Genomic DNA, 13821 nt, shown 5'->3' with positions numbered 1-13821 from the left:
AATAATAACGCTGAACTTACTTTAATATTCTATATAAAATAAACCAATAAAGTTTAAGGTACAAAACCTTACATAAAAATACTCTATTTATTATAACCTATAACCTTAATATTGACTATGTAATACGTATAGTTACGTAAGCACCTTATGTAATTAGCAGTTTAGCAGGTTACATTTCAGGTTATCTTTCCCCTCACTTTTCCCTATTAGAAGATGCAACCTGCGAAAAACAACAACCAGACTCATCTCAATACATCTGTTCCCTTATTATTATCTATACAATTAAATGCTCATAAATGCTCAGAATTATTACCTTTTATCATAACATTACCACATCTATAACCTTATACTATATAGGCGCATATACTACGCCCCTGTATACGCTTATACCTGTGCTAACAATAATAAATTTATAGATTTTAGTTTTTTAGTTAGTAGTAACTGTCTCCTGAGTGAGGAGTCAGACAAGCTTCCAGGCCTCGCCGGATTGGCCAACACTTCGACAAATATGACACGCGATGAGTATGTTGCTAGGCTATGGAAGAAAGACATCGTCAGTGGGCTGCTATGGAAGACCCGACGATAGAACATCGATGAAGAGTACAAGGCCGCCAAATTCCAAGATGTTCAATCAGGCCTGTTCCCGCCGGTTTCGCTCCCAGCGGCCCTCATGGCGCCATACAGCACCCTCAACCTTCATACTGGAGGGCTCCATCTTGGTCATGGGCGAGTCTCGATGGGCAAGTCAGACATAGAATAAAAGATCCGGGGGCGGAGCTAGACGTCAGCCGTTTTATACCAGAAAACATTGAGATAGACACGTCTTCCTCTCGCCACGTCAACGTTCGTCATATATCGCTTTCAGATACCGTCGCGAACCGCCTGACTCTCATAGGATTCATTCAACCTTTCAAAACAAAATACTTCCTTCGAGATCTGTTCCTCGGTTACTTGAACTCGGACATTTGGACCGAAGGTTACAAAACCCTTCACGAAGCATCTGATACACCGTCCCCTGATCTGTCTTCTGATGAACTTATCGAAGAGGCTGCCGTGATTGGAAATTGGAACAACGATAAGAACTGCACTCGGATCAGGAACAAGACGATTGCTTGGTGTGATTCAATACGATGTGCTAGCTAGAGAGAGAGCCTTCATGGCAGGACGACACGCCATATTGCGTTCCTACGGAGCGGGATGCGCGAGGGCGCCCGACTCAGCAATACCAAGTGTTTGGCCTTGCTCTCGTACCTACGGGAGAGGCGGATAATGAGTACAGGCGCATTGGTCTGGCGGAGTTCATCACTCCTTCCTGGGTTCAAAGAGGATAGTAAACGAAAGGTCACACTTGCCTAGAGTCGTATCACTACAGGTACTTCTACAATACGTTCATATCTCACGTCTTATAGAGCCAGGATGAGTGCATGAAACTCCTGTGTTCCGTATGAATGTGTTGATATATAACGATCACGACAGTTCATCTCGACGACTATTGCATTCAGGGAAGCGGATAGGCCTGGTAGCTTGGTGCATTATCTCCAGTGCAGTAACTCAGTGGTCGCTTCTTCTGCACATGAAATGTATTCACTTGGCAGCTTGAACGTATTCGAATGGCGGCAGGGCAGAAATCATTTTGTCATTTTCGTTCTCATCCGGAATTTGGTTTGTGGGCATCGTTACTGAAATTCACGTCGTAGAGCTCATGTCATTGATTCACTACGCTTCTTCTTCAAACGAGCATCTAATGAGGTCCAGCGTTCACCAAACCGCATCTTTAGGACATGATAATATAAAATAGCTGTGCCTCCGACGCCCCCTTGGTCTTCTACTCGCACCATCAACAGAGAAACAAGAAGCACATCAAACAACGCAACACTACAGAACCAAGTTCAGCACTTAAAAGTCTTCAACTCAGAAACTCACTTCCAACACGACCAACCCCTAAATCAACGCGCAATGTCTTCCTCAGTCCCTGCTAGCCAAAAGTGCTCCAAGTGTGGCGCTGAAGGAGATCACTACGTAAGTAATCATTTACCTCAATGGAAAACAGCGGTGGATGACAGGGCTAACAAGATACCTATGCAGTCAACCAGTTGCCCTGTGGCCAACCATCCCGACTCCGCTGTCAGATAGTAAAAGCTATTCAGTACTTGAGAGTCATGGAAAAGGGCAGTTTTTGCAAGGAATGAATAGATACCCAGGGCATGCGCATGGAAGTCAAACGTACTAAGAAGTCATAAAAAGTAGTGAAATTGAAAAGTTCTAAAATCAAAACACCCTATGGCCTCGGTGGCAATGCGATCTGTGTTTGGATTCATTATCTAATTGGTGCAAAACATCCAGACTGAGATTGCACTATCACGGCCTCACCAGGCAGACGTCTTTTAAAATTCTCCCCAGGTTTCTACGCTATTCAACAAATAGATTAAGAAAGAAAACTGATTACGGCTGAATACCCCGTCTTAACAATTCATGTAGACAGCTAATCTGCGTCAGCTAAAATTCATGTTCAACGTGCGATTGTCACTCTAGTGACTTACCATTGGCATAGAGGGAGTAGTTGTCAGCGTTTTGTAGCGCACGCTCGGGGGGCAGTGCAACACTTGCGTTGTATGCGTATGCGTAATCATTGGTGTGAGGCTCATATACGGCTTCGCAATGAGTCGTCTCGTGTATGGTAGTCGTGGCCTGGCACTGGCGATGGCACCCCTGAGGCAGCGGAGGCAAGCCGTAAAAGAGAGGGCACATGACCATGGTATTGACGTCCCAGGCGGTGTACGCGTTGAGTGGGCCGTCTATTTCGCAGACGCCGTAGTAGTCGTAGCAGAAATAGCGAGAGACCCCGGAGTTCGTGGTTGAACATTCTTGCGCGACATTTTTGAGTCTGGTGACGACGGTGTTGCGAGTTTCAGAAGAGTTGGTCCCGAAGTATTCTATGAACCTCTTTGATGAGGGATCCGCGGCATCGGCAGCGGCCGCCAGGGCTAGCACCTGGCAGTTCGCCAGGGCCTTGAGGCTGGCATCAGAAGTTGTTTCATTGCATCCCGCCTGTACGTTTGTACGCTCTGCAAGGGCCGGGGCAACCATAAGCCCACTGGCGGCCACTGCATCAACGTCGATATCGACGGTGTTGGATTTAAAAGCGATTGCAGGCTGGTCAAAGGATGTTGACGAGGCGAGTCCAACCGGTATCAAGCCATCTGCGATGACAGAAAAGCGCCCGGACTTCTCAAAATAATGCACCTTGGCGACGTCGATAGCAACGGCGATAGACTCTCCAGCTGAGAGAAACTGGAAATGATTCGGTCTAAGTGCATCATACTGTATGCTTGGCTCAATCCCCCTGAATGAAACGAGGCCTCCTGTTCATCCGTCAACAACCACTCTGTTGTTTATGAAGACAATGCCATACCTGATTGGTCTGTAACAACTACACGCTGGACTGGAAGCTTATCGTCCAAAATAGTTCCTACTTTGAGCAAGTTGAGATCATCAGCACCGTTATTTTTGATTGTTGCGATGACTTCTGTGGGAGTGCCACACGCAGATGGTGCCAAGGTCACCTCTAGCCCGGAGTCGCGTTTGTTAAGCCGGGTGCCGTGGGCGCCAGGGTGAGCGTCGGCAATAGCCAACGCTGAAAGAACGAAAACTTTCTGCCAGAGCATGGTAAGTCCCGCAGAGTGTGAAGATTCCTCGTAAATATCAAACAGGCACGAGAAGTCGATCGTTAGATCCTTAAATATCAAGTTTTGTCTCCCAATTGCCAGGGCACACATCCTGCCGCAGCCTTGTTTGTCTCTCTTATTGAGGAAGGTGCCCGGATGTCTGGGGTTTTGCACTTTAGACGGCCCAATTATGGAAGGCCAAGCTCGTATTCAAATTTGGAAATCCATGTTAGGTTGCTCGAATGCCGGCAAAGTGACATCGGCTGGAGTGGGTCTCAGGGGCGATAAGGCCTAAGCTGCTCGTGCACTCTAGGGGCCGTTGAAGCCATTTGCGATAATCCTCTTTCGAAAAGGCTTTGAAAAGGGGCGGGTTGTTAAAGACATGGTAGTGAACGAGATAGCTGCCTGTAGTTCAAGGTAGCGGCCAATCACCGTTGTTGATAGAGAAGACCATAGAGAAGACTGTTTTCAGCGAGAAACCACAAAACTTGTGGTGGCTTCTTTTTCATAGCCCAGTCACGAAATCGTGTGAATATAACGTCGTACTTCGAATCACAAATCCCGTGATACATCTCTTCATTGCTCTTCCACTATGCTTAGGTAGGGATGGGCCAATTCCCTCAGTCTAAGTAGCATTCGATGGCATCTGTGAAAGGTTTCCAGAAGAGATGCAAGGTATCAGTTGCCGGGCTAAAAGAGAGTCGGTTTGTAGTAACCAAATAGTCTTTGCAACTGTCTTGTCCCACCGGCAGAGATCTTAAGTATAACTCTTTGTCCACTCCAACTGTTGCGAAAAGCAGCGACGGCACAACCCCGAGGTAGCGGAGTGTGGGGACTCCCGGCCGGTCTTTGCGGGCTAATGTGCGGGGAAAGAGCCGGCTGTTCTCCGGCAATTACAGAAACATTGGAGGCGTCACTACCTAGTGTTGCTGGTCAGATCTCACGGGGAGTATCGGAGCCTGTGAGTTGCTGACATCCCCACTCCCCCACCACCTCGACATCCATCGTGACAATTAATCGGGTCTGGCTTCATGCTGCTTCACTCTTCACAGGACGGAGGAAACCCATATCAGCCCACTCGTTTCCGGGTCTCAGGCGGATCATTCCGTTCCTCATGATGGCGGGCCGTTACTCCGCACGCTATTTAACTTGATTTATCAGCTTCAAGCTACATAAATACGACTACTCCATCCACATCTCGTCTTCAACTCACTCTGTCGTCCTCGATATTACCTCTACGCCTGGCTAAAACACAAGATGTCGTCCGAAACTCCCACCCTCCGATGGGGAATCATCGCCACCGGTCTCATTTCCTCGTGGTTTGTCGAAGACCTGGTCCTTGAGCGTTCCGACGCCAAAGCCAAGCACATTGTCCAGTCTGTCGGATCATCGTCACTAGAAAAGGGCAAAGCTTTCGTCGAGAAGCATCTGCCCGGCCACAGCCCGACTATCTATGGCAGCTATGCCGAAGTTTACAACGACCCGAACGTTGATGCTGTGTACATCGGCACCCCGCACGCTTTCCACAAGCAGAATTGCCTGGACGCGATCAATGCCGGCAAGAACGTTCTCTGCGAGAAAGCCTTCACCATCACCGCCAAGGAGGCACGTGAGGTCTTTGACGCTGCTAAAGCGAAGGGCGTTTTCGTCATGGAGGCGATGTGGACTCGCTTCTTCCCCCTTACGCGGTCTCTTCTGAACGTTCTGCACAACGAGAAGCAAATCGGCGAGATTCACCGTGTCTTTTGCGACTTCGCCATGAACATGAACATTGCTTCTCTCGGCCCCGACTCCCGTTTGAAGAACCCCGCTCTTGGCGCCGGTAGTCTTCTCGACATTGGCGTCTATAGCCTGACGTTCACGATTCTCGGACTGGATCCCGGTGTTGGAGAGAAGGCCGAGAAGCCGAAGATCGCTGCGACTCAAACTCTGTCAGACGATATCGACATTGCGACATCCGCTCTTCTTCTGTATCCCAGCGGAAAGCAGGGTATTCTAACTGCCTCGACTCAAGTCAAAACACCTCCAGCATTCTGTAGAATCGAAGGCAGCGACGGATATGTTTTGATCGAAGGCATTGCCACATCCGTTCCCGGCTCTTTCACTGTCCATTCTTCAAAGGCGTCTGGTGAGGGATGGACTGAATCAACCACACCTGGTTTGAAGGCAAAGAAGTACGATTTTGAGAGGCCTGGCAAGGGCTTCTACTACGAAGCCGATGCAGTGGCTTTGGACATCAAGGCTGGGCGCAAGGAGAGCGAGACCATGCCGTGGGCTGAGACCATCCGTGTTATGGAGATAATGGACGAGATTAGGAGACAAGGTGGCGCGAGGTTTCCCCAGGATGATCAATAGAGCTTACATGTAGAAAACCCGATTTATAGAAGCTCAATAAGATAATATGACATCCAGTTGTAGATCATCACCGTAAAACGCCAGTGTTGATAGACAGACCTGCTGCGCCATATTTTGCTCGCAAAGTTAAACCAAGAGCCAACCAAAGTAGATCTCGCGGCGAATATGAGAAGTCCTCCAATGAAAACAACCACTAGGTGAAGACCCGATAAGGCAGTTGACCCCAGAGAGTCCAGCATCTGGCCGCTGATAGGCATGGTAAGAAGAAGAGAGAAGCTGATGACGAAGTTCGTCGTCCCTAATAACTCAGTCAGTCGGATCATTACCTGATCAGTTGGCGAGGATACTTGCCGTGATATCTGCCGCAGTCTTTTGGCTGGCACGTCTTACCCATACACACTGTCGAGGGTATCAAGGCAAGAAAATATCAGCCACTAGGATTAAGATTGCACTGTCAAAGGGCCTCAATGCGACTTACCTGGCGTTAGAGACAAAACTGACCCTGTTCCGAACCCCCATAATGCGGAGAAAGCATACAGTGCCTCGATACGACTTGATCCAAACACGGTCAGTGTTGCCGCTGTGGATATCAATGTGAACAACACCATAACCAGCAAGATATTGAAGTGCCCAACATGGCCGCCCACCAGACCGGGAAGAATGCGCCCAAGAGATGAAAGGCCGTTGAGAATCGCGACCATGTTGTAGCCAGACTCCACAGGAAACCCGGCCCATGCAACGAGAGTTGGCAATATAGCTGTAGCGCCGAATATCACAAACTCCAGGAGGAATATAGCACCTGTGATAAGAGAGAAGGGCCCCGAACGAAAGGCTGAGAAGTCCATTGCTGCACTCTTCTTACTGAGGCCAATGGATCGAGTGTCGTCCTGAGCTTTGGAGACCAAACGAGAGAACGGCGAGAGACAAGCCATACCCAGCAACATGATTCCTAGGACGATGAAGCCGAGCGCCCTCATGGACCATCCCCATCCCCACATTGGGAAAATCTGTCGCAAATCTAGAGGGAATACGATGCTTCCGGTGGAGGAGCCCGCTAGTGCGATCCCCATTGCTAGGCCACGTCGACGATGGAAGATCTTGCCTATGACAGCGATGCCGATAGTGGTGGAAAATGCATTGCCGATCCCGCCCAAGACTCCTAAACACAGAATGAAATGCCAGTAGACTTTGTACTCAACCAGCAAGAAAAACATCGGGACCGTACACGCAGCTGCTAGCAGTGCTAGATATGTTGTCCCGAAGACGTCTACGAGCGGACCGGTCTGAATACCGAGGAACATGGTGAGAAATGTGTAGACACCGGTGATCCATCCAATATCTCGAGCGGGATACTGTTCAAGCTGGTTCTCTTGGAGATATGCTTGTACAGTTCCTACGGATTGAATAAAGCCTGCATGATAGGTGTTAGCTCTATGTGACCCGAATTTGAGACATCGACATTTGGTAAGTACCGAACGAGGGCATCAGGAAAAGGAAAGACCCGATAACACATATCCATGCTGATCGTTGAATCTCGGTCACAAATTCGTCCTCTATAATGGCGTTCAGGGCCTCGGACTGGTTCTCTGGCGGTTCTTTTGACGTATGATCTGTCTTCGGAATACCACGCTGTCTTGCCGATGTTGCCATTGCTCTCGATAACATGGAAGTAGACTCGAAATCATTCTGCCATAGTGCCCGAGTCTTTCGATCAGGACTACAAGTGATAGATTGGATATTGTCAGGTCTTTCAAACCTGGCCACGCATACAAGGCGTTTCAATGGTAACAGCGGAGTTGGCGGGGTTAGTGTGGGGATCCTGGGCAGATCGGCCCCGGGTGCCGACTGGTCTCAGACCGGCGGACAGTTGTTCCTATTTGGGACTTGAGTTAGGCGAAGCTTTCCCGAAGTCGATTATATCAGTCGGGAACAACAAGTGTCACTTTACGCCAGCTTGAGGCCAGCTGTTATGGCTTGTCACAGCGAGGATCTCTTCGCAAAGTTTTGGGCAGACATTAGATCTCTGACGTTTCCAATGGCTTTGCCGTTCTGCAGCTTCGGGGCCTTTGCCACTGACATGAAATTCTTTATGGGCAGGTCACTGAGAGTTATAATGCCCCCCCCCCCCCCAAAAAAAAAAAAAAAAAAAAAAAAAAAAAAGGAAAAAGCATTGAGAATCTTCTAAGTCATATGGTGATGTAATTCGTACTAGATAGCGCGGCGGGAAACTGAGTAGCCCTTGATTACTGCATATGAGGTTGAGAGACATTAGACTGAGCTACTGCGCTTATGATGCCTTAGTTCTAACTTACATGATAACGTTGTGCAAAATCAGTAATGGACACATTGCGGCGGTAAGGCGGTAAGCTTCCCGCTGACGCCAAGCCTCTTGGGATCTGAAGGGGAATGACGACGGCGGGTTGATGGGCTGGCTATTTTTACTTTAAATGCTTTAGTCGAACGCTTGGATAGTTTGCCTAGTAGGATGTTAAAGTGTCCTTAATTGTATTGAACGTAATTCGTAGACATTTTAGAGAAGCGTGTAAGTTGGGTCTTCAGCTTGCAGTAGCAACACTGGCATTTCAACGTCCTCTCACAAGGCCCAGCACGAACTGGCTACAGTCTGAATTCAGACACCTAAATTCGTCATGGGCATTGAGAGGTCTCTCAGTACCCAGCAGGTAGATTCAACTCATCAACACACACCCGACCAGGAAACAGTCTCGCTTGGCCCTGACAGCCGCATTGAGCATGTGTATCTCACATTCGACACAAGTCTTCCAGAGCCCGTCTTACAACCACAATCGCAACCTGAAAACACTCCTCCTCGTCCCAACCTCCAATCGTACAACTCTCCGCTCGAATGGTCTCCGGCTCGAAAATGGCTTCTGCTCACACTCGCCTGCACTGCGACATTCCTCACCTCGTATACCGCAGGCGCTTACGCTCCGCCGATACCTCTGAAGCAAATTACGTTTAACTCCTCGCACCTCGCTGTCCCAAGCGGATTGACGACATTCACTATTGGTTTCGCTATATCGCCAATGGTACTCGCTCCTTTCTCCGAAATCAACGGTTGATACCCTGTCTTTGCTGCTAGTGCTATACTCTATACTGCACCCCAAATCGCGTGTGGGGGAGTGACCTCCCTCGCAGGCATGCTTGTTGCGCGTTTCTTCACAGGCGTAGGAGCCAGCGTCTCCAGCACCATGGTAGAGGGCTTCATCACGGATCTCTGGGCAAAGGAGAACTGCAACACCCCTATGGCTATCTTCAGCGGCGCCGGCATTGTAGGAACCGGGGCAGGTCTAATGGCCGCTGCTGCGATCGTACACTTCCATGGCAATGAGCAAACTGGAGCTGGTTGGGAGTGGGTATTCTGGCACATGGCCATCTTGACAGGGGCAACAGCTATCTTGCTGTTGGTTTTCATGCGCGAGAGTTGAGGCCTAGTGCTTCTGTCTGAAAAAGCAAATGCACTAAATAAGTGGTACGAGGAGCTGGAACAGCTGGGAGCATACGGGGTCGTCTTTCCGCATGTCGAGCCATATGTTGGGAGCACATCACCAGGCCTAGGTTCGCAACTTAGGAGGATACGATGGGTTGTCAAAGAAGATGAGGACCGAATTTCCATCAGCCATACAATTACCGTTTCTGTCTGCCGACCATTTCGTCTTTTATTCACCGAGCCAGTCGTCTTCTTCTTTGCGCTGTGGCTGTCTTTCGCCTGGGCAGTTCTCTTTCTTACCTTCGAGTCGATCGCGATCGTATACGAGCGCGTCTACAACATGTCTCCTTTCGAATCAAGCCCAGCGTTCTCCAGCCTAATCGTAGGTGGTACAATCGCGACGATGCTGTGCATCTGGCTAGAAAGCCTCCTGCGTATATACCAATGGCAAGGTGAACCGGCAGACCCGACATATGCACATTCCAACTTCTGGACTTTCATGAGGCGCCACTTTCCGGTCGATGTCCCTGAGTCTCGACTTTACTTCACCTGCATCACGACTCTTTTACTTCCACTTCGTCTGTTCCTTTTCGGTTTCCTTTCACGTCCTGAGATACATCATGCTGTGCCGGCTGTGGCTATAGGTATCGCGACTATCGGTATCTACTCCGTCTATCTGGCAACCTTCAACTACATTGCCGATACCTACGGGCCGTATGCCTCATCTGCGCTGGCCGCTCAATCATTCTGCCGAAATATTATGGGCGGAACCTTTCCTCTCATTACCACTATACTCTTCCAAAACCTTGGAGAAAAGCGCGCAGGTGGGCTCTTAGGAGGTATCGCAACTGCACTCGGCATCGTCCCGTGGATGTTAGTATTCTTTGGCGAACGTATCCGTAAATGGAGCAAGTTTGCCCAGGTAAGCATGCCGCAATTCTTTCCCTCTTGTCGAGGCTAACTTCGCTCCTGAACAGGCACTCGAGAAATCGTAGCTACAGACAGAACCGACATATATCACGAGAGAAAAGAGAATGCCTGAAGAGAACGGAGGAGATGGTGTGCCTCTTGATCATGAATTGAAATGGTCATGAGTCGCAACACGAAAGCTGGACGCTATTTGCCATGCGGCACAAGGATGCTGGCATGGCACAGTCTACCTTCTCGAGCTTGGAAACATCTCTGCAGGATTTTCTGATTAAAAGAAATAGGCTCTCCGTAATACAAGTTAAGAGCCCAGCCGTCAGCGCGGGAGATCACCGCTCTGCCGCCCTGGCATATTTCTCCGCAAAATTCTCCGGGACCTTACCTTTAACAGGCCTTTGCCGATGACGAGTGATCGCGTGATTGCAGGGACCCCAGATTCTATTCGATGAGCTCCCAGTTTGACTCGCCAGGTGACTGTCAACCAATATCCAGAGACGACACAGTTTCCCAACGGAGTCGTGCTCCGACACCTCGGCATCTCCAAGGCATGATGGTCGGCGAATTGAGGCTCATCTAAGCCGTGATCATGGGGGACCTCGTGAACGATGTAGACGGTATATAAACTTGTAGATTCTTCTCGTTGCCAATCAAAGGCACCGAGCTTTCAGTGTTACTTTTGGCTATTCCCCGCAGACCCTCTTTCACAATGTTGCCCCAACTCTCTTTTCTCTTGGCTCTGCCCCTGTTGGCGATCGCCGTTCCTTCACCAGCGCCCCTCGAGCACAGCAAGAGGGCCATAACTTGCCTGAAGGTCGGGGCTACTGCAACCGCCAGATGGACGAACAGTGCCGGCAAATCATGCACTTTCACCGGCGTGGTCGGTAGCAACTATGGCACTAACCCTTCCGGCTCCGGAGAGTAGGTCAAGTCATTCTCCGGTAACTTAACATTATTTACTTACATGGCTATTCATAGCTACTCTTGCAACGGTCGCTGCGGTGCTGGCTGCACTGGAGCTTCTTTGGGCAATGCGTACACTCAAGACTGCTTCTCTCATGACATCTGCTCCTACTTCAACAGCGCTAGCGGCGGTGCAAGGTAAGCTTCTCGTACTCGTCTCTTGTGAGCTAGCCAAGATGCTGACATCAGTCGACAAGCGATCCCAACTGCGGTGCTGCCTACAATGCTGCGGTTGATGATACCACCCTCGGCGTTGTGAATGGTTGCGGACAGACGAACCCGTCCAACGCCGTATCCAAGCCTTCCACGAGCCCTGTCTGTACTTAGTAGAGAGATAGAAGCATGGGCAAGCCCATCATTAGTGGCTGTGATGACTGTGTGAACATAATGAGTTGTAAGAGAAAGGTTTGGAGTCTGGACATATAATAGTTTTTAAAAAACAATTGGTATTGAACTACTCTACATACGAAAGTCGAATGCAATCTTCAAGAACTTTTATAACAATTCTCTCGGTGTCTCCCAGCGCATGCTAGTACTAGAAAGTACTTTTGGGTATCATCGCAACTGTCGCTATGGGAGGCATTGACAGGAATAAGAGGACGGAAACAGAGGAAAACGGACGGAAGAAACCAGCTTGATGTTGTTCTTAGTGGCCTGCATGGTCATCTCTGTACTTCGGGTAGTCGAAGAAATCATCAAAGATCTTTTCGGTGCCAGGAGAGTCCTCTCCGTTGCCTGGGTTGAGGACGGAAGGTGTGTCTCCCACTTGCTGCGAGAAGCCGTCGGTGAGGTCCATCGTGGTTTGGTCATGGTCAGGGAAAGGGGTGCTTGCAGAATTGTCCGCATGGCTTGGTCGCAGATCGCCGACATAGCGGATGGGCTCTGAACCCGACTGAGAGCTCGCAACAATCTCGGGTCCGTAGTGCAGGGCGCCAGATCTCATCAACCGAGCAGTATCTGAGGCAGCGGCGATGTTGCTGTGCTGGGCATGAGGCTGTTGGTAAAAGCCGTGCCGAGAGCCGTCGAACTGTTGGGTGTCGCCAGCTTGGCTCGACGAAGCCGGTCCGAAGCCGAAGAACGGATCGTGGGCAGAGAGTCCTCGGGCGTTATCGTAGATTCCAAGGTCATGTTGCATAGACCGAGGGCCGTTATTGGCCTTTAAAAGGAGTCAGCGATGTACATTATGGTCAAGAAGGCGATTGTACCTGGCGGGGGACGTTGGTAGGGCGAAGACCGTTGAGTTGAAGGACCTGAGGGTCCACATAGCGCGGAGGTTGAATGAGGCCGGTGGTCTGGAGCTGAGCGTCGTTTCCGACAGAGTTCCTGGGGCCTGCGTACGGTAGAGGCAGGGGTGAGCGGGCAATGACACCAGTGCGGGACTCCTGTTGAGCATTCTCAAGCTCGATTCTCTCATCCTCCTCTTCGTCCTTTGCCGTCATGTCTCTGGCCTGTGCTTTCGAGCGACGTGCCTTCTTGGCCGGCGGCTTGGCCTGGTCGTCCTCCTCACGGGCTCTTTTGGTTGCTTTGAGCTTTCCGGTCTCGCCAGTCTTGTTGCCAGATTCTGCAGCTTTGGGGAACCTCGTTGGGTGAGGACTGTTGGAACCGCTCAGGATGTCGCGAAGACGAAGGACCCTCGGCATGACATGATTGCTGTCCTTCCATTCCTGAGTAAGGTCTTGAGGTTCTTGGTTGCCACTGTCGATGTCCTCGACGTGAAGCAAAATTGCCGCGTACCAAAGATAATTCTCGCGACGGTCACAATCGAACATCATTTTCTCACGACATGGGACGTCATCGTTGACGAGGTGCTGCAGCATCCGCTGCTGTGAATACAGCTTGATGTACTTGCCCCTGGAGTCATTGCTGTTGAGCGCCTGAAGAAGGAAGAGAGCATGGCGGGTTCGAGGCGCGCCGTTGAAATGGAATCTGTTGATCGCGTTGGAGATCTGGGCAGTCACCTCCTCTGCAGTGACAAGCTTTTCGTCGTTTCCAGGAATCTCGTCCTGGGCGTTCTCCTCTCTGCGACTGCCCTTGTGATTGTTCTTCTTACCCTGGCGCTCGCCTCCCGGAGCCTTGTCGTTTCCGTAGCCAGCCATTGTGGTTTTCTCGCTTTGTTGTCAGCTTGTGGGCGTTTTTGGTGTGGAAGGGGATGGTTGAGGGTCCAATTTGATGGAAAACGCGTCGAAAGAAGTGTGCAGGGGACCAGCAAATTTGGCAAAAAAAAAGGATGGAGGACAAGAAAAAGAATTTTCACAGCAGCAGAGAGTCGAGAGATACAGGGTGAACTGAAAGAAGCAGAATAAACATGGCTCGGAAGCTATCTGTATGTGTGTCTGGTCTCTGAATTGGCGCTGGATGAGGGCCAGTCAGGGGAGCCAGCGTGAAGACCATGTCATATCTTTCTCAGTCTCATAGCTTCTTCCCCGCCTTGGGTTCATCGACCTTCAGCTTTGAAGCTTGTTCCAC

The 13821-nt window shown here is 50.0% G+C and overlaps 5 protein-coding genes across 5 annotated transcripts; 2 read left to right on the top strand and 3 right to left on the bottom strand.

Annotated features, from left to right (window-relative positions):
* Positions 1-2462: 2462 nt before the first annotated feature.
* CGCA056_v007597 (Neutral protease 2-like protein) lies at positions 2463-3665 on the bottom strand (the record flags this gene model as incomplete). Its single annotated transcript, XM_037322845.1, has 3 exons — positions 2463-2482; positions 2541-3362; positions 3413-3665. The coding sequence occupies 3 exons, from the start codon at positions 3663-3665 to the stop codon at positions 2463-2465; spliced, it is 1095 nt and encodes a 364-aa protein (XP_037178712.1).
* Positions 3666-4922: 1257 nt separating this feature from the next.
* On the top strand, positions 4923-6020 carry CGCA056_v007596 (D-xylose 1-dehydrogenase; the record flags this gene model as incomplete). The annotated part of the gene is made up of 1 exon (XM_037322844.1): positions 4923-6020. One exon carries the CDS (start codon positions 4923-4925, stop codon positions 6018-6020), a length of 1098 nt encoding a protein of 365 aa, XP_037178711.1.
* A 23-nt stretch (positions 6021-6043) lies between these two features.
* On the bottom strand, positions 6044-7670 carry MCH5-3 (Riboflavin transporter MCH5; the record flags this gene model as incomplete). The annotated part of the gene is made up of 3 exons (XM_037322843.1): positions 6044-6318; positions 6499-7431; positions 7493-7670. 3 exons carry the CDS (start codon positions 7668-7670, stop codon positions 6044-6046), a joined length of 1386 nt encoding a protein of 461 aa, XP_037178710.1.
* Positions 7671-11101: 3431 nt separating this feature from the next.
* On the top strand, positions 11102-11894 carry CGCA056_v007594 (uncharacterized protein; the record flags this gene model as incomplete). Its single annotated transcript, XM_037322842.1, has 4 exons — positions 11102-11313; positions 11371-11493; positions 11553-11670; positions 11889-11894. 4 exons carry the CDS (start codon positions 11102-11104, stop codon positions 11892-11894), a joined length of 459 nt encoding a protein of 152 aa, XP_037178709.1.
* A 107-nt stretch (positions 11895-12001) lies between these two features.
* CGCA056_v007593 (uncharacterized protein) lies at positions 12002-13451 on the bottom strand (the record flags this gene model as incomplete). The annotated part of the gene is made up of 2 exons (XM_037322841.1): positions 12002-12511; positions 12561-13451. 2 exons carry the CDS (start codon positions 13449-13451, stop codon positions 12002-12004), a joined length of 1401 nt encoding a protein of 466 aa, XP_037178708.1.
* Positions 13452-13821: the final 370 nt, after the last annotated feature.

The sequence above is a fragment of the Colletotrichum aenigma genome (genome assembly GCF_013390185.1).
Source record: "Colletotrichum aenigma strain Cg56 chromosome Unknown KSG_Cg56_contig04, whole genome shotgun sequence".
Classification (NCBI taxonomy): domain Eukaryota; kingdom Fungi; phylum Ascomycota; class Sordariomycetes; order Glomerellales; family Glomerellaceae; genus Colletotrichum; species Colletotrichum aenigma.
This window is presented reverse-complemented; position numbering and strand designations above follow the sequence as displayed.